The 20,690-nt window shown below is 34.0% G+C and overlaps 2 protein-coding genes across 2 annotated transcripts in view; one reads left to right on the top strand and one right to left on the bottom strand.

The window, feature by feature from the left end:
• Positions 1-20,690, top strand: part of LOC132731224 (CUB and sushi domain-containing protein 3-like) — a 141,988-nt gene that overhangs the window by 52,550 nt on the left and 68,748 nt on the right. Inside the window, exons 13-19 of the mRNA XM_060717361.1 lie at positions 15,796-15,960; positions 16,588-16,743; positions 17,469-17,636; positions 17,889-18,056; positions 18,492-18,653; positions 19,679-19,846; positions 20,414-20,581. Of these exons, the coding sequence (XP_060573344.1) occupies positions 15,796-15,960; positions 16,588-16,743; positions 17,469-17,636; positions 17,889-18,056; positions 18,492-18,653; positions 19,679-19,846; positions 20,414-20,581 (1,155 nt within the window). The remainder of the gene's footprint in view (positions 1-15,795; positions 15,961-16,587; positions 16,744-17,468; positions 17,637-17,888; positions 18,057-18,491; positions 18,654-19,678; positions 19,847-20,413; positions 20,582-20,690) is intronic.
• Positions 4,967-9,118, bottom strand: LOC132731231 (uncharacterized). Its single transcript, XM_060717368.1, has 2 exons — positions 9,054-9,118; positions 4,967-8,265 (listed from the first exon to the last, which is right to left on the bottom strand). Exon 2 carries the CDS (start codon positions 8,262-8,264, stop codon positions 6,147-6,149), a length of 2,118 nt encoding a protein of 705 aa, XP_060573351.1. The 5' UTR covers position 8,265; positions 9,054-9,118; the 3' UTR covers positions 4,967-6,146.

Below are 20,690 nucleotides of genomic sequence, written 5' to 3'. Positions count from 1 at the left end.
GTGATAAAATTGTCATAAAATTGCTGCACACTGCCTTAATGGTCACAATGACCTTGTGACAAGTCAAGACCAGTAGATGACCCCTATTAATTTTATGGTCACTAGTTCAAAAGTCAGTCACAATGACCTGGCCACATGACTAATTGGCTGACGATAGGTGACATTCATGTATTATAAACATATCTAGTTTATGTGTGTCCTTGACCTTTAATTATGTCTCCCAAAATTGTTGGGAAACATATTGTTTTTGCCTTCTGTCTGTCAGTCTGCATTCAGTTTGACCGGCCTTCACAGGTCAAACTGCTGGCGGGATTTCAGTGAAACTTCACAGGATTGATCAGTACCATTCCTAACAGTGCATATCACTGGCACGTTCTGCTTGACTGCACAAAATGGCCGCCAGCTTTATAAATAGAAAAATCTTGTCCGGCCTTCACAGATCAAATTGCTGACAGGATCTCAATGAAAATTCACATGAGTGATGAGAACAATCCCTAGTTATGCATATTGCCTGCATCATGCATGTTCTTCTTCACTGCACAGAATTGCTGCCCGAGCTTTTAATATAAAAATCCTGCTGGTTGGATTTTAATCAAATTTAAAAGGAGTGATCAGTACCATTCCTAGTTGTGCATATCACCTGCACTTTTGGCTTACTGGACAAAATAGCCACTTAAGAGCTATAAATCTTGTCCAGCTTTCACAGATCAAACTGCTTGTGAGATTTTGATGAAACTTCCCAGGAGAAACCAATACCATCTCTAGTTGTGCATATCGCTGGCACACTCCACTTTGCCGCACAAATGCTAGTTTGATTTCAATGAAACTTCACAGGATTGATGAGTACCATACCTAGTTGTGCATATCACCTGCATGGTCCGCTTCGCTGCACTAAGTGGCTTTTAGAGCTATTAAAAGAAAAATCTTGTCTGGCTTTCACCGGTCACACTGCTGGCAAGGTTTTGACCAAACTTCATAGGAGTGATCAGTACCATACCTAGTTTTGGGAGATATGTTTTTTTGGGACAAAAACACCTTCCAGTTGGCAAAGACACCTTCCAGTTGGCAAAGACCATAGAGGTCAATTTCATGAAATTCTCTTGTTAGTCTAAAATAGGGATTGCAACGAATACAAAAATCAATAATCAAGTACTCGGTCATTTTTCAGATCGAGTACATGTACTCGGTTACTCGGTTGATTTTCAGTGATTTTTAAAGTTTATCTCACAGAATCAACACCATCCGCATGCTACTTTCGTTTTCTATTTAAATTAATAGAATTCATAACTATAAATAGGCTTGCACAGGAGACAAATAAATTGAAATTAATTCAACAACATAATATTTTACAACGTTTTAATTAATGCAATTTTAAAACACGTTTAACAGTTACCATATATCTTTTTTCGTCTTGAAATAATATAGACGGCGGCAACAAAAGTTTAAAATTGGTCTTATTACTAGTTACCCTGAGTCTTACATTCATAAAAGCTATCGGCCATTTGTTTTTTTCAAAATAGTTACTTCCGCTACAAACTGAAGGTAATTGAATATCATAAGAGCTGGATGACATAAGCGACACAGGTGCGCATGTCAAACTGTTGATCGCCTTGTTAACTTTACGATATCTTTTTCGCACCTCTGCAAGGATGGTTTGATTGCATTTAACAGGTATTTATGAAGATACATGCATATCTCCGAATTTCTGAATTATTTGGACACCCCAATCTTTCTAAATGGAAAAAAAAATATTAATTATATATTTTTTCTGAGTAATCGAATATCAGTATTGTTAACTGATATTCGGACGTTCGATCGAGTATTCGGTTAACCGTTTACTCTTTGCCATCCCTTGTCTAAAACTATAAGATATATCAACATGAAACTTTGTAGGTTGACAGATTTCATTGGGTAGATGTGCAGTGCAAAACAAACCGTAACTTAATTCTTTGCCTTGCCTAATTTTGGAGGTATTGCTCTTTGTTCATTCTTATACTTAGAACTTTGTCTGGGACATAACTCTAAAATTATAAGAGATGTCAACATGAAACTTTGTAGGAAGACAGATCTCATTGGGTAACTGTGCATTACAAAATTACTTTATCTCGACATTGCCTTATTATACTCCCACAAACGAAGTTTAGGGGGGGTATATAGGAGTCAGCTTGTCGGTCGGTCGGTCGGTCGGTCCGTCCGTCCGTCCGTCGGTCCACATCATGGTTTCCGGACGATAACTAGAGTTTGGAATGAGGTATTGTAATCAAACTTGGTATATAGCAACCTTATATGGAAACTCCGGTTGGTATTGCATTTGGACCCCCTGGGGTCAAGGTCAAGGTCACCGTTACTAAAAATAGAAAAATGGTTTCCGGACAATAACTAGAGTTAGGAATGAGATATTGTTATCAAACTTGGCGTATAGCAAGCTTATATGAAGACCTGGGTTGGTATTGCATTTGGGCCCTCTGGGGTCAAGGTCAAGGTCACTGTTACTAAAAATAGAAAAATGGTTTCCGGACAATAACTTGACTTAGGAATGACATACTGTAATCAAACTTGGTGTATAGCAAGCTTATATGAAGACCTGGGTTGGTATTGCATTTGGACCCCCTGGGGTCAAGGTCACCGTTAGGAAAAATAGACAAATGGTTTCCGGACAATTACTAGAGTTAGGAATGAGATATTGTAATCTAATTTGGTGTAAAGGAAGCTTATATGAAGACCTGGGTTGGTATTGCATTTGGACCCCTTAGGGTCAAGGTCACCGTTACAGTGTTACTAAAAATAGAAAAATGGTTTCCGGACAATAACAAGAGTTAGGAATGAGATATTGTTATCAAACTTGGCGTAAAGCAAGCCTATATGAAGACTTTGGTTGGTATTGCATTTGGGCCCCCTGGGGTCAAGGTCAAGGTCACCGTTAAGAAAAATGGTTTTCGGACAATAACTAGAGTTAGGAATGAGATATTGTAATCTTATTTGGTGTATAGGAAGCTTATATGAAGACCTGGGTTGGTATTGCATTTGGACCTCCTAGGGTCAAGGTCACTGTTACAGTGTTACTAAAAATAGAAAAAATGGTTTCTTGACAATAACTAGAGTTAGGAATGAGATATTGTAATCAAACTTGGTGTATAGCAAGCTTATTTCGAGACCCCAGTTGCAATTACAATTGATTGAAATATTTCTTTGTACACAGTTGATAGTTTGTGTTCAAATTTTTCTTCAGACTACTTTTTTTCAAAAAGTCAAAGTTGTTGGTGGGGGTATTAATCACCTTCAGTGATAGGTCTAGTTTTGGAGTTATTGCCCTTTGTTCATTTTTAAACTTTGAATATTGTCTGGGACATACTTCTGAAACTATAAGAGATATATCAACATCAAACTTTGTAGGTAGATATTTCTTACTGGGCGAAGGTGCAGTGCAAAAAAACATAATTCTGCCTTGCCAAATTTTGGAATTATTGTCCTTTGTTCATTTTGACACTTTGAACTTTATCCAGGACATAATTGAAAACTATAAGAGATATCAACTTGATGCTTTATAGGTAGATAGATCTCATTGGGTAGATGTGCAGTGCAAAAGAACCATAACTCTGCATTGCCTTATTTTGGAGTAATTGCCCTTTGTTTATTTTAAGCTAGACTATAGGAAGTAAATGGAGAGCTGTCCTACATGCCCCGGCGTCCGCATCCAGATTTCAGATTAAAGTTTTGGTGCAGTAAAACATTTTTCACTATAACTTTGTCATTTCTTAAGGTATCAACTTCAAATATGTTATATATCATCAACCACATCTTATGTGACAAGGTTAATAACTCTAGCACCAATATTCTCAGATTTATCTTCCCTTGAACTTAGAATTTTCCTTAAAAAATACTGTTTTTACTGTAACTTCTTTATTTCTTAAGGGATCAACATCATACTTCAAATATATGTACCTTATCATCAACCACATCTTGTGTGGAAAGGTTCATAACTCTAGCACCAATATTTTCAGATTTATCTCCCCTTGAACTTGGAAAAAATTTTCCTTTCAAATTTTATTTTTTACTGTTAAAGGGATCAACTTTATACTTCAAATATCTGTACCTTATCATTAACCACATGTTGTTATGTGACAAGGTTCATAACTCTAGCACCAATATTGCTAGAATTATCTCCCCATAAACTTAGATTATTTTACTTGAAAAATGTTATTTTTTACTATAACTTTTTTAGTTTTAAAGGTATCAACCTCAAACTTCAAATACTCATTCCTTATCATCAAATACATTTTATGTGATAAGGTTCATAACTCTTGCAATATCTCTATATTTATCTTTCTTTGAACTTAGGATTTTCTTAAAGAAATATTATAACTTCTTTACTTTTTACAAACTTAAAATATATTTCTTATCATTACACACATGTTGTGTGACAAGGTTCATAACTCTAGTGTGACTATTTCCAGAATTATTCCCCTTGATTTGGAATTTATGTTAACAATGTTATTTTTTACTATACATAATCATACATAATTGATTTTTTTCATAGTTTTGTCTTCCTTACTGCGTCCAGTATTTTATTATCCTGTGATAGCTCTTGTTACACTTTGATCTTTGTCAGGGACATAACTCTGACACTATAAGAGATATGAAAAAGAAACTTTGTAAGTAGATAGATCTCATTTGGTAGATGAGCAGTGCAAAGAACAGTTATTTTGCCTTGCCTAATTTTGGAATTATTGCACTTTCAACTTTGTCCGGGACAAAACTCTGTAACTACAAAAGGTATACTTTTCTGTGTCCAAAACCTACTCTGGAAGCATCACCCGGTTCAACTGGTCAACCGGCTCTTGTCTAGAAATGAATGTAAGCTGAGCGCTATAAGGCCATTACTGCCTTCTTGTTTTGTTTTTGACCATTACATTGTTCTTATTGACCTGAGACATTAGTGGCTGCTGACTTTCCATAGCAGGTCATGTTATATACAGGTGTGGCAGCTCAAACGAAACAAAGGGGCTCGTTGACATTGCTGTAAGTTCTGGACCTGGGGTAGAGGGGTCTGTAAAAAGACAAATATGAGCTACTCAAAATATTTATTCTTCACTACAACAAAACCATGGCCTGCGCCAACAATTTCTCAATTCAAGTGCAAATATAAAAATCACAAAATTTGAGAATAGCAAAATAAATATGAATAAATATGGCATCATCTGCAAAAACCTGTAAAAAGACAAATATGCGCTACTCAAAATATTTATTCTTCACTACAACAAAACCTGTATTGATGATGATGATGGCCTGCGCCAACAATTTCTCAATTCAAGTGCAAATATAACAATCACAAAATTGGAGAATAGCAAGATATATTATGAATAATAATGGCACCATCTGCAAAAGTCTATTTGTAAAATGACAAGTATGCCCTACTCAAAATATTTATTCTTCGCTACAACAAAACCGTGGCCTGCACCAACAATTCCTTAATTTAGGTAGGCATGTGTTGTGCAGATTAATGGGGATAAAGTAAAAATTAGTGAGAAAAGATAATCAAAAAGGTTGAAAAGGTTATGAAGTACTATTATGTATAGGTAACGGCTATTGGATATGAGATATGAGTATATGAATTTAAGAAATAACTAGGGAAAACAATAAGGGACATGGACAATAACAAATATATATACAGAGACAAACATGGACAGGAACATAACAAAAATATACAGCACGGGCAATACAGACACAGGGTACATATATTACATAAGAACAAGATTATATACAGGGTACATTTATCAAACAAGACTTTAATAGTTATTGCTAAAAATAGAAGACTAAATATATATGTAGGTGACAGCTAAAACTGTTTTGACTACTGTAAAAAAAAACTTAGAAAAAAACTTCATCTTATAAACAAAGATTTAAAATTTATTTGCATAAGCAATATTGTCATTTTCACTTGAGGCTCTTAACTTTTAATTGTAAAAGTCAAATATTCAAAGTCATTGAAGTTAGAATCTTTCTTTCAATTTAGCATGTTTAATGGTATTTCAAAATAATATGTAATAAAAAGTGTAATGCCTATATTTTGACATTTTATTGACATTTTAATCTGTTTGATAATCATATCATTGAAAACTCAAGTCTTCATACTTTTTTTTCCAATTTTATTGGCTAACCAGTAAGCCAGAAAGGAGCTTACATATATGGAAGTTTGCTGCATTGTTTCTTGGCCTTTGTTGAAGAGAAAGCATGTAGCATTTTAATGCTTGTTGAGGTCTTTTTTCTTGTTCCATACATTGTCCTAAAATGTTTAGAGCTGTTTCTCTATGTCCAAGGTTTTCACCTGTATTTATAGTTCTTATAAGTTTACAAAGTGCTTGTTGTTTATCTTGATGTCTTTGTAGATGACGATAAATCTTGTATTGTAGGAAGTACAATAGAGGTAGTGAATCAACTACAGCCCAGTCCATCCAACAGTCCTTTATTCTACGTCTGTGTATCATGTCATCTTGTGTAGATCTGAACATTTCATATTGTAGTTCATGAGGAACACAGTTGATCTCTCTCTGTATAAATCTGACACAAAAAGCTGTAATATGTTTAATACAGTCCTCACTTTGTTCATTATATGCCCTCATGAATTCTTCTGTTACTGCTGGGGGCTGTCTATGACAGCCACAGATAGTTAAAACAGGATTAGAATAATATTGTTGTTCTGTGTGTCTCAGAATTAGTTCAGCTTTCTCCATATCTCCTGTACTGTAAAACACTGAAGCCAATTTAAGTCTGCTAGATGAGATATCTGAGTTTAAACCAGCTGATAAACATTCCAATGCTTGAGGTGACACTCGATTATTTTCACCAATGCTTGATGATGCTAGGATAGATCCGTATGTGGTAAAAAGAAAAGGTGCTAGAAGCTTGAATGCACTATGTTCTAATCTATTACCATTGTCACTGAAGGTCATTAGATTACATACATATTGTTTTTTTGTTCTAATGTTTTTATTGTGTAAATGTCTTAAAGTAAGCTGATGATGTCTACTTATGTGGATTGCAATGTTTACATATCCCAAGGTCAAAACACGTTCATATATTTCAAGAGAAGACATGGAAGAAGGAAAATAGTTAATTCCATGTGGTACCCTGTTCAGTTTAACTTGAAGTCTATGACCAACATCATCAATATCAATACTAAGTAACCGTTGTCTATCATTCTGTATAAAATCACAAATATTTTTTGAAAGTTCATGTTTTGTCTCAGCTGTAAATTGCCCTGCCATCAAATTATTTTCCGGTATAATGAAATGTGAACAACAGTCATTTTGTACACAACTGTGTAATTCCAATAAGCAGTATGTTACACATGTATATAAATTGTTATCTTTCCATATTTGTGACTCTGTGTTTTCTATACAATGTAATAGAACTGTTTTACACATGAAACTTGATATGTTGATTTCATCTTGAGGATTAAGGAAGGACTTAAGAATCATTTTCAATAGCACATAGCACCTTATTTGTGTTATATTTAGATTGTACATAATACATCTTTCTGTCAATGATGTAGATATTCTCCATTCCAGTTCAGGATATTCACTGACCTTACTTCTAGTTGGAACAACTAAACACCCAGTACTGGCTGCATATCTTCTCATTTCTTGTGTTGGCCATCTGCCAATACCTTGTCTCTCTGACCAACCTGATGCTGATTGAGGCCAGGATTTACAGGGTAAAGCAATCACCATGTCTCTATCACTGAATCCAGGTTGTCCTTGTTCAACAATAGATGGTCCATGCTGGCGATGCTGCTGATCACCCTCAAGATAATCATTTATCACTGTGTTTTTATACAATATTCTTCCTCTTCTATCAGTAATACAGTGTTCATCAAGAATGACAGTTACAGGAAGAGGTTCATCATCTCTGAGTCGTTGTAAGAAACAATACCCGGGGGTTGTGTTCTCATCCTGTATCATGAGGTAGTTTAACTTGCCATGTTCCCACTCTGACCAGTCTTGTATTATATTGAAATCATGATTACAGACCAGTATATCAACGTCTGAATCAAGTCCTATAGTAGTTGTACCTTCACTTTGACTCCCTAGGAAAAAGTGAGTTAAATTTATATCAGTTGACCTGTTTGAGATATTAGTCATAGTCTCTATCAGCATGAGTCCTCTTCTCCTTCCCATCACCATTCTTTCATTGACACCAATGTCATGTAAAACCTCTGATAACATCAATGATAAGTTTTCTCTGTAGTCAGGTTCTTGAAACATTCTGTAATAAATTAGTTAAAAAGAAAAATTTTTCAGTCAGCAGTCTTTTTTTTTTTTTTTTTCAGTTTCGGGCGCCCAGTTAAGGGGTAACCCCATTTATTTTCCCCGTCATTGGCATAATAGGGGTCGTGGAGCATCCTAGCCTTACAATAATACAAGTATATATATTTGATTTCTTACAAAATAAGAATCAGTATAGGTAATGTGAAAAATATACAGTCAGCAGTCTTATTAGTTTTATCACATGTTACTTATTTATCCTTTATGTCCTAGAACAGAACAGAACAAGAGAGCCTTAATCTGGACATTAGGAAACATAATATAAATAAGTTCGGAAAGTTATCAATTGATCAAGAATATTGCTAGGGAGACACTAAAATTTAACGCTTTATATACTCATGTAACACTTTCTTACATAATTCATCCAATATTGATGAAAACTTTTGTATATAAAATGAAGTTTTAAACTTTTTTTTTCAATTTTTTATTTAAATTTCTTAATAATAATCAAGAGAAAAAATTTCTTTTTCATTTGACCAGATATGTGGAAATTTATATAACACGACAATATATTGTGAAAAATACATTATGATGTAAAATATTATTATGTATATTTCTATTTAAATGAAATACATAATTCATTTAAACAAATATTTTTTTTTTTGAGATTGATGAAAGGGAGAAAAAAAATTAAAAACACTGTCTAAAATATTGCCTGAACTACATTCTTACATAATTTGTTTTGTATAAATGAGAAGCTAAGTATTTAAAATAAAGTTTTAAACTTACTTTGAATGTTGTATTTACAGTATTTTGTAGAAATAATCTGGAAAAAATAACAGTAATCTCGATAACAACAGATATGTTATAAGCATATAAACTTCCTTGAAAAGTTTTTGAAACAGAAATATATTGTAAGTGTAGGATTATGTTAACTGGAATAACTTGAGTAAGATTTTAATAACATTTCCTTGTTAATTGTAATCATAGGGACAATAAATATAATTAAACTTGTTTCAGATAAATTTCCTGAATATATCTCTCCACAAGATGAAAGGTTTTTTATACCCCCGCACAACAAAGTTGTAAGGGGGGTATACTGGAATCAGATTGTCCGTCAGGCCGTCTGGCCGTCCGCCGTCCGTCGGTTTTTTCTTGTCCGCCTAATAACTAAAGATTCCTTTGACCCACAGTCTTCATATTTGGCATGGAGGTTAGTCATCATAAGTAGATGACCCCTATCGATTTTGAGGTCACCAGGTCAAAGGTCAAGGTCACAGGGGCCTTGACATCAAAAAGCTTGTCCGCCCAATAACTTAAGATTCCTTTGACCCACAGTCTTCATATTTGGCATGGAGGTTAGTCGTGATAAGTAGATGACCCCTGATTTTGAGGTCACCAGGTAAAAGGTCAAGGTCACAGGGGCCTTGACTTCAAAAAGCTTGTCTGCCCAATAACTTAAGATTCCTTTGACCCACAGTCTTCATATTTGGCATGGAGGTTAGTCATCATAAGTAGATGACCCCTATTGATTTTGAGGTCACCAGGTCAAAGGTCAAGGTCACAGGGGCCTTGACATCAAAAAAGCTTGTCCGCCCAATAACTTAAGATTCCTATGACCCACAGTCTTCATATTTGGCATGGAGGTTAGTCGTGATTAGTTGATGACCCCTATCGATTTTGAGGTTACCAGGCCAAAGGTCAAGGCCACAGGGGCCTTGACTTCAAAAAGCTTGTTCCCCCAATAACTTAAGATTCCTTTGACCCACAGTCTTCATATTTGGCATGGAGGTTAGTCATGATTAGTAGATGACCCCTATTGATTTTGAGGTCACCAGGTCAAAGGTCAAGGTCACAGGGGCCTTGACTTCAAAAAGCTTGTCCGCCCAATAACTTAAGGTTCCTATGACCCACAGTCTTCATATTTGGCATGGAGGTTAGTCATGATTAGTAAATGATCAATATTGATTTTGAGGTCACTGGGTCAAAGGTCAAGGTCACAGGGACCTTGTCAAAATAAAGCTTTTCCCCTCAATTGCTTCAGAATGCTTGTCCAGAGTGTATTGATTTTGACATTTTCACATTTGAAGCATGTAGAATACATAACTTAGCAATGCACTGGCTTAGTAACCTCAGATTTGGCAGGGAGGTTGTCCTTGAGTTCTAAATGGCCACTGTTGATTCTGACAAAGTGGTATGCGGGGGTATTCACGCCATGATAGTGGCAGTTCTAGTTTTTTAACCAGGTTTTCCGAAGGAAAAAACTGGTTATTAGATTGAGGTATGTCGGCGGGCGGGCGGGGGGGCGGGCAGGCGTAAACAATTTCTTCTGTGCGCAACTCCTCCTACATTTCTCAACAGATTTTGACCAAACTTTCGCAGAAGCTTTGTCATCAAGTGCCCTGGCGCATATTGTCAGGGTTTTGCGATTGGATAATATATGACCTAATTATGGCCCTTTGTTTTTTTTTCCTTATATAGAAGATATAGTGAACAATTTCTTCTGTGCGCAACTCCTCCTACATTTCTCAACAGATTTTGACCAAACTTTCACAGAAGCTTTGTCATCAAGTGCCCTGGCGCATATTGTCGGGGTTTTGTGATTGGATAATATTTGACCTTATTATAGCCCTTCGTTTTTTTTTCCTTATATAGATTTATATAGTGAACAATTTCTTCTGTGCGCAACTCCTCCTACATTTCTTAACGGTTTTTGACCAAACTTTCACAGAAGCTTTGTCATCAAGTGCTCTGGCGCATATTGTCAGGGTTTTGTGATTGTATAATATTTGACCTAATTATGGCCCTTTGTTTTTTTTCCTTAAACAGAATATAGTGAACAATTTCTACCATGCGCAATTTCTCCTACATTTCTCAACGGATTTTGACCAAACTTCACAGAAGCTTTGTTATCAAGTGCCCTGGCACATATTGTCGGGGTTTTGTGATTGTATAATATTTGACCTAATTATGGCCCTTTTGTTTTTTTTCCTTATACAGAATATATAGTGAACAATTTCTTCTGTGCTGAACTCCTCCTACATTTCTCAACGGATTTTGTTCAAACTTTCACAGAAGCTTTGTCATCAAGTGCCTTGGCGCATATTGTCGGGGTTTTGTGATTTGATAATTTTTTACCTAGTTATGGCCCTTTGTTTGTTTTCCTTATACAGAATATATAGTGAACACTTCTTCTGTGGCAATTCCTCCTACATTATTCATGTTTTACATTGCACATAGTTACATAATGTTTGTTGCTTGTATTTGTATTTCAAATACAACATGTTTATCTACAATGGTGATAATTGAAAACCTGGTTTCATGGCATTGCCAATTGTTTCTTGTTTAGTCTGCAGCAAGTTTCCATTCAAGTGTATATTAATGTCACCTATTTGCAATGGTAGTGTAAAATTAAGAAATAATATATCCCAAACTGTGATTTTATCGCTCAATAACATCACTGTTTGGAGTTCGGATGCGAGGAATTATATCACGAGGGCGTAGCCCGAGTGATATAATGATGCGCATCCGAACGACAAACAGTGATGTTATCTAGCGTTAAAATCACCGATTTGGATATATTATTTCGATTCTAACACGACATAAACAAATAAAAGCTGCCGTACCTGCTATTAAGCAAAATTTCGTCTGATTTGTTTCCAGACTTATTGTCAGCGCGTCAGATTTTATAGTGGTTACGTCACATTTATAATGATTACGTCATATGTCTAAATATAGAACGTCAAACAGTGACTCTATTGCATAATAACACACACTTTCGGTTCTTCTATGTTCAATAGGGAAAATGCGAGTCGTGTTAGAATGTTGCATAAATACTTAAATATTTTTTAAAACAGTTCCAAATTAAAGGGATGGCAAGTTCAGCATAATAAGAATACGGTTAAAGGTTTTCCCATTAATACATATCATATTTATGATAAAACTGTATGAAGAAACAATTACATTGTAGTTTATAGAAGGAGAGTGATATATGATATATCACACTGATGAAATACAGTATATCATTCATCATTGTATACAAAGAAAAGGGATATTAAATTTTGTTTGTTCACACTAATAATTGCAAATATATTGCACCATGAAGGGTGAAATATGTAATGAACAGTAAGCTTTGTTGGTCAGTGTTTTCTGGAGAGTGATATTAACCCATTACTTCATATACACGCCTTTTAACGCCCTTTTCACCCCCCCCCTTTTTTTGTTGTCTCAAATGATGAAAAAATGCCTTATTTAGGCCCCAAACACTTGTTTTTGTTTGAGAAATGTTGTTAAAAAAAATGACCTCTTTTTCGGCGCGGCCCCCAACCAAAAGATACATCAGGGGGTTGCCAGAAGGGGGATGTGCCCCCTTCTGTTTTGGGGGGTTTGAAGGGGGGCGGAGTCCCCCTCATCGCCAAGAAAATTTTGGACTTGTGAGAGGCTGTAAATGACCCCAGATTGATCATAAGGTAACGTGTAACCAACGCTGAAAAGCATTTGACTCTATCTCAATCCATTGATAAGTTGCAGCACTTTGAAATCAATTTTGATGGAAAAAATCAATGCAAAATAGTGATTTTTGGCAATTTTGAGATGTCCCCTCGTTGCCATGGTAACAGAAAATTTAAGTCTGAGCATGTTGTTGCAAGGACAATGGTCCAGTCAACATTTGTGCCAAGTTTGATTAGTGTTGAAGCAGTTTTTATAGTATTATAGCAATTTGAACTTGTAACGGGAGACTTTTCAATGAAAACAGCCATTTTTCACAAAATGCTCATGAAGCAATGGGTTAATATAGATTATATCTCATTAAAGGTACATTAAATAAATTTCATAAAAACAGAAATAGTGAATTTTAATTGATAAATTGGGTTTTATATTGACTCCAGATCTTATTATGGTGTCAAGACAATAAAAGTGAGTTTGATAAGCATACATATCTGGGACCTCATTGTGGCGAAATTGGAAGTACAATTTCTGTTTGCATAAGAAACTCTGCCTTTGGATTATCCGTACATCAATATTAAATTAACAAACATGGCGATAAGTAGCAGTCCTAATATAACAGTATATTTCCGCATTGTAACGGATGTTTTCATACAAATTTAATATTTTTATGAGATGATAACTCTTTCCTGAACGCCATGCCAAGTGCACCGTGAAGCTAAAACGGTTAAAGTGTATTTGCACACAAAAATCTCGTATTTGCTGTGTTCTGTATAACAACTTTAACACTGTGACATAGCACATACACAAACTGATCATAGTCTTCATTTGCATGTTAAAATTCGTATACGAACTTTAGTGTTTCCGTGGGGTTTTCCGTTTATAATTGTAATTTATCAACAATGTTTGATGAGATTTACAACAATACTGTTAAAAAGGTTAATGAAACTGTATAATGCTTGCATGTTTTTAGGCCGACTGCAAATTTTTTTTACAGATTTATTTAATGCAGCTTTAATAAGATATTGGTTTACCATTATTGATATAGAATAGGAAATAATTGATATATTTGGTAGATTGTCGTGGCTCAACACTTACTTAAACTCTGATTTAATAAAACACAAATCATATTTTTTTAAATGAATATATAAACTTATATGTACACTTATCTTCTATATAAATATTTACGTATGCCCATTCAGCTATTGTGTCGAGTATGTTGAATATTGTGTTGTTTTATAGTTATGCAACATAGAATTTTGACTATTAGTAATTTTGACAAAATGTATTTCATTGATAGTTATTGGTTATTTCATTATTACAGTCAAACCTTGTTTTAAAAGGCTACCATATTGAATTATTTTAAAGTCATTTGAAGCTTTTGTTTAAGGTTGTTAAATTAGCTTTGATAATTCAATTCAATGAGAAATACAAAGCAAAGTTTGTTAACTCGTACATTGTATATTTTGCTTTGATTTTCACTGACATTATAACAGTTTTATGATATCTCAAAAGTAGTTGACATAAACAGGTTTGACTATCTTGTAATTTGAAGGTTTAGTTTTAATGTCTTAAAGATTTTTACCTTGAGTTTTTTCACAAATCATGTTGCCTTGCACAAGTTATTGCCCTTTGCTTATTTTTACTTTTTGAACTTTGTCTAAGAAATTACTCTAAAATTATAAGATATATCAACATGAAACTTTGTTGGTAGATAGATCTCATTGAGTAAAAGTGCAGTACAAAAAAAAAACTAACTCTGTTTTGCCCAATTTTTGAATTATCTCCCCTTTTAAAAAAATCTTGTCCGGGAAATAACTCTAAAACTACAAGAGATATCAACATGAAACTTTGTAGGTAGATGGATCTCAATGGGTAGATGTGCAGTGCACAAGAACTTGAACTCTCGCCTTGCCAAATTTTATAGTTATTGCCCTTTGTTCATTTTTACATTTTGAACCTTGTCCGGAACATAACTCGGAAACCATAAGGGATATCAACAAGAAACTTTGTAGGTTGATAGATCGCATTGGTTAGAAGTGCAGTGCAAAGAACAATAATTCTGCCTTGCCTAATTTTGGAATTATTGCACTTTGAACTTTTTCCAGGGACATAACTCTGAAACTACAAGAGGATTACTTTCCTGTGTCCAAAACCTATTCTGGGAGAATCACCCGGCTCAAACCGGGCTCTTGTTTAATGTGTTTGGAATAATTATGGTGATTAAAAAGACCTTTATTACTATGTCAAAGTTTTTTATTTTATTTATTGTAAATAGATATATATACATATTTTCTTTTGAAATAAATTCATAATTTTAGTGTCTTTGTTCGGTTAATCCGACGGCTGATCATTTGTCTTATTAACGGGAGGTCACGTGACTGCCAGTAATCATCATAGTCTCTTAGCCCCAATAACACATATCTAATTATTTTGAATCTAAACTTGTATTAAATAATTGTTTTATTAGTCCCCTACCAGTTAAGGTTTACCGTCCGTCTGTCCGTCCGTACAAACCCAGAGGTACTTTTGTGATTTGGATAACAATGGGTAACAGTAAATTATCTTTGATCCTATTCATTCCGTTTTTACTTGTGTGTCTTTTTTTAAGCCTTGTGTGACTAAAAATGGCTAAAAAGATCAAAGGAAAAGTCACATAAGTACCATTTGGTAAGTACGTCCGTCAGTCCGTCCACAAAACTGGATCCCGCGATAACTCAAAAAATACTGAAAATAAACATTCATTATCAACACCTTCATTACTGATTGTTCTTTGTTACACTCTTATCACTCTTTGACGTCTTGCATCATTATTTCTTTTTAAGAACTTTGCTTTTAAAAATGTTATATTTTGATAACAGGGTTGTTTAAAAAAATAACTTTAGAGTGTCCTTCAGTCCGTCTGTCTGTCTGTACATAAAAACTGTTTCCTGTCATCACTTTTAAAGAACTTTTTCAACAAATTTACTTAAAATAGAGACATAAGTGAATGGCCAAATTGGCCCTTCAGAATGTTCATGGGGTTCTAACCAGTAGGAGACTTATGGATTGCTTGCAATACTATGATAATTGCTTGTTATTCTAGAATTATGTGAGAAGTTTCCAACGATTTCAAGTAGTTCTTATACCATGACTTCTAATGGAACTACTTCATACGTTACTGTACAGTGTGCTGATTATTATCAAATGATTGGAGAAGCTGAAGTGACATGTTTACAGAGTGGAGCCTGGTCAGATTCACCTTCTTGCCGTATGTTTTTAAAACAAAATTTATATTTTAAAGATATTGATATAATATTATGCAACATACAATATAATTATTATGTGGGTCAGAATAGTTTTCTTCTTTAGCTCAATGAAGTACACTGGCAAATTATTAAGTTAAGACTATATAAAGCCTATTCGCTTATTTAAAGCACTGCTGTGTTTAAACTTTCTGGACATAACCATTATTGGGTTCATGTGAGGAAACATGGTCTTACCTCAGTAGGGCTTAAACCTATAATCCCTGTGTTGAGAGGCAGACACCTTACCAACTAGGCACCTGATCCCCTTAACATAATGTTACCTTAGTTAAGTAACGGGTTAACTACAATTAAATTATATAAGGAGTAAACCTGTTATTGCACTAAGGTGATAATAAATGCATCTCTTTCATGAAACTTTTCAGTTGAGAAAGCAAATATGAAATTTTCTTATTTTGATATGAATCAAATGATTATTGTGTATAAACAAAAGGAAATTTTAACCTGTATGAAAATGTTTACAATGTATCATAAAGAGATCAATAAAATTTACTTTTTGTGATAAATGTGTGAACACCACCTAACACTGTTTATAAAATTATATTTAATGTAATAATCACATTTTTTTTAAGTATGTGAAGATCCTGTCACCCCAATAAATGGTGCTGTGAACTCGACCGGTAACTTAGCCACGTTTACATGTGACTCAGGATTTACTCTGGATGGGACAACATTTTCCATTTGTAGACCAGATGGCCAGGGATGGCTTTTAGAAAGTCCAAATTGTGGTAATTTTTTATTTAATAATCTACATGAGATCTTCTGATTTTAGTTACTGGATTATATTTCACTCAGATTCAGTATTTGATTGTTCAATGAATTTCAAACAAAGAAACAAATATATTATATTTGCAGTAAGGATAATTATAGAATCAAAGCTGATGTCTTGAGTTTGCTGAGAAATACCATTGAGTTGTTGACCATGTCAGCTTTTCATTGACAACAATACTGCTACACCTTCATTAAATATCATTAATTTAATGAATGATATTTTTCATTAAAAAAAAGAGAGAAAAAAAGCAGCAAAAGAAACTATTAAGTTTATACAAATTTATTTTAGCTTGTGTCGGAAGCTATAACAATGTATAAGCTTATTGAAACACTCACATGACTCAGATCCATTCCTGGAACCAACCAGTATGTATACTAGGCAATGAGTGTTAAGTTTCTTGCTTATGAAAACAACGGCTTGCTCCTGATGGGGTTTGAATCCACTGTTTCCAGTTAACCTAAGATATTTAGTCTGACATGTTTACCACTTGCCATGCCACCTAACTGTATCAATAAACTAAATGATTAAGTTTCCAATTACAGGCCCAGAAAATTTTGATTTCAATGTACTTTTGTTTCTTTTTAATTGTTATTTTATTTAAATGAAATAAAAAAAGAATTTTAAGTTTGTCAGTCTAGGTACTTACACGGTTTTATATACATGTATATTTAAATCATCCAGTTCAGTGTGATACATTAAGCAGTCTAACGCATGGTGAAGCTCTACTTTCTACTGATGGGCAACAGTCATTTATAACATACTCATGTCCTATTGGATACTCGCTGGATGGGGATGTTACAAATTATTGTGATTCTGATGGTACATGGACATCATCTGTGCCAACCTGTGGTATATATATATATTGTATTTTTCATCTGTATGGCTATATTGTCAAACAGGAATGTTTTATGTCATTTATTTAAGAACTTTTAGCTGTTGGTGCAGCAAGAACTCATCAGAAGCAAACATTTTTTTGCACATAATGTTTCTTATATTTTAATTTTTGTGCTTTTAGGCGATTTATTTGATTCATACAATCAAACTGTACTATGCTTTAATTTTAATATACTTTAAGAAATATTTATTTTTGTTTTATACCAGTTGTTTGTGAGGAACTTTCTAACCCTGCCAGTGGGACAGTTCAGTTAACTACAGATGATACAGTAACCACTGCTGTATATACATGTGCTACTGGATACAATCTGGTGGGTGGTGGAACTAGAACTTGTCTAAGCAATGGTACATGGACACTTACAGAACCTCAGTGTGGTATGTAATGTCATTAAAATGTTTTGTGATACTGTTAGATTTCCACTTTAACTCAAGAGATTGAAAGCTTCTTATACATTTTAAACCATATTTACATGTTCACATGAAAACATTTATTTGGTATACCATTTGTGTTTTTGGCCCGCGACCCTGACAAGCGAAGAGTGGAGAATTAACAAATTATAATGGCGAGGGCACTGAGCGTAAACATGCTAATAAGCGGCACCCCGCGCCCTGCTAATAAGGATGTTTTGGCTCCGTACCCCAGCTGTCTTAACTTGTTAATTCTCAACTTTTCACTTAGGCAAAAAATTTGAAGTGTTTTTGAGTTTTATCTGTTTGGCATAATGCCACTTTAAGATATTTAACATGGTAAGGTTTAAAAGTGAAATGAATGTAAATGTATAAGATTGTTTTATATTTGTAAACTTCCAGACTGTATTGATCCTGACCCTCCAGCAAATGGTGAAGTCATTGTTACAAGTGATAAGACAGTAGCCACTTATTTCTGTGATGTTGGATATACATTATATGGTGAAAGAAATAGAACATGTCTGCTAGATGGAACTGGCTGGTCTGGTGTACCACCAACTTGTAGTTAGTATATTCACTTAACATATGTGAAATTAATGTTGGAATAAAATGTATACATTATCACACGCCCGTGCTGCTTTTGTGACTCTGTAAAAACAGTATGCAGGGACATGCATATATTTTGTGACGTCATTTGCCATATACAAACAAACATAAAGACACACATAATGTTAGAGTTACACTATTATAAGGCACATTATTAAAAAAATAATTATTTTTCACTTTAGATAGTCTTTATTTTGGGTATGTGATAAAACATCATTAGAATATACATGTATATTCGTGTAGGTTCATTACTTAATTTATTGAACTGATTGAATAAAATAAAATTTTTCAACTTGTTCAATAAATTAAGTATTGAAATATCCTCTATTGATTGTATATTTATGTGGTACACTATAAGCAAATTTTATTAGCATAGAATTATCTTAATATAACAAAAACTTTGAACATAATAAGCAAATTTATTGTATCTTGTTGTAGCATAGAATTATCTAACTTTAACAGAAACATATTGAAATGATAATTTGATAAACTGTGTAAAAGCCCCTTGTGACTGAGGGGTTGCCTTTAATTGTTGAGACATAAGAAATTGCAGCCACCATTTGTCCCTGTTTGATCTTAATAGGTGACTAACTGGGTCTGATTTACTGGAGTCTATGCATCTCTTAGCTCCCAAGGTTAGCCAAAATCAACTTTCCTGTTTTGATGCCATATGACATATATTGTGTTGGTGCGCCTTAAAACCAAACAAACAGACCAAGTAAAATGTAAATCTTAACAGTCACAAATTCACAGAGTGTTGCTACTCATTTCCTCCATTTTGGATTTCATTTCTTGCTTATTTGAACCTCTTTTTGGTAATTTATTTGGACGTTTAGTGCTGTTTGCAATGTAATAACTACTTCCTTTGTTCTCCTGACAATATTTTACTCTAAAATGCCTTAAATACAATTTCAAAATTTTCATGAAAATTAGCATGAATTTAAAGGCATGCTGCTTTAAGAATTTTTGTACATTTTTCAAAGGTTTATGTGATACTGTATCGCATCCTAGTGGTGGTGCTGTCAGTTTATCAACCAATGGTGTGGTGACTGTTGCGTTGTTCTCATGTTCTGCTGGGTATACAATGGATGGAGGCTCAACTACAGTGTGCAGGGATGATGGGTCATGGAACACTTCAGCACCTGTCTGTGGTATGTTTCTTTTGGTATCTTTTGATCTAACAAACCAAGTTATGTTTTGCTTATGGGGTAGTTTTGAGAAATTCTCAACTAGATCTGGATATTAATAAAACATGGTGTCTAGTGTTGCATTTGAAATGGTCATAAATCCCTCTTTTTTTCAGAGGGAATGATTTTTAATAGGATAGCTAGGGATGATAACCAATATTGGAATGTTCGAATATTCAAAACTCTATGGAATATTTGAATGTGAAATTCTAAATATTTGTTTTAACAATAATCTTTTTTTTCAAATTGTTTTTTGTTGAATATTTTGTTGATAACATTACCTGAATATTACAAAGATCTGTGGAGTGGTTTGTTTTATTATTTCTTTTATAAAACTAATTTATTACAGTGTCTGAAGTTTTTTTCATAAACATCTTCTTTAATTGCTCTAGAAAAACTTTAGACTTCGGACATGAAGTCCGCTGTGTTTGTTAACCTCATTGATGATTACATTGAAGCAGTATTTTACAAAAGAATGCAAACTTGGGTTATAGAATAGAATGTTTTTACATTTTCACAATATAATTTCAGTTCTCTGTGACAATATTATCACACCACAAAATGGTGCTTTCACGTCAGTCACAGATGGAGAAACTTCAACTGTAATTTTTACGTGCGATGAGGGATTCACTTTAAAAGGAACAAGTGATTCAACTTGTGCTGTATCAGGGAAATATGATGCTTCTGAACCAACTTGCTGTAAGCTTTCATTGAGTTTAAGTTTTGATTTGTCTATTGTGAGCTGTATTCAGTAGTGCAGATTGGCTAATATAAGTATTTTTAAACAAACATTGTACTTTAAAGTAGA

This window comes from Ruditapes philippinarum, unplaced genomic scaffold (genome assembly GCF_026571515.1).
Source record: "Ruditapes philippinarum isolate M1 unplaced genomic scaffold, ASM2657151v2 ctg4222_1_1_1_1, whole genome shotgun sequence".
In the NCBI taxonomy this organism is placed as follows: Eukaryota; Metazoa; Mollusca; class Bivalvia; order Venerida; family Veneridae; genus Ruditapes; species Ruditapes philippinarum.
Note: the sequence above shows the minus strand (reverse complement) of the source record. Positions and strands in the feature narration are given on the sequence as shown.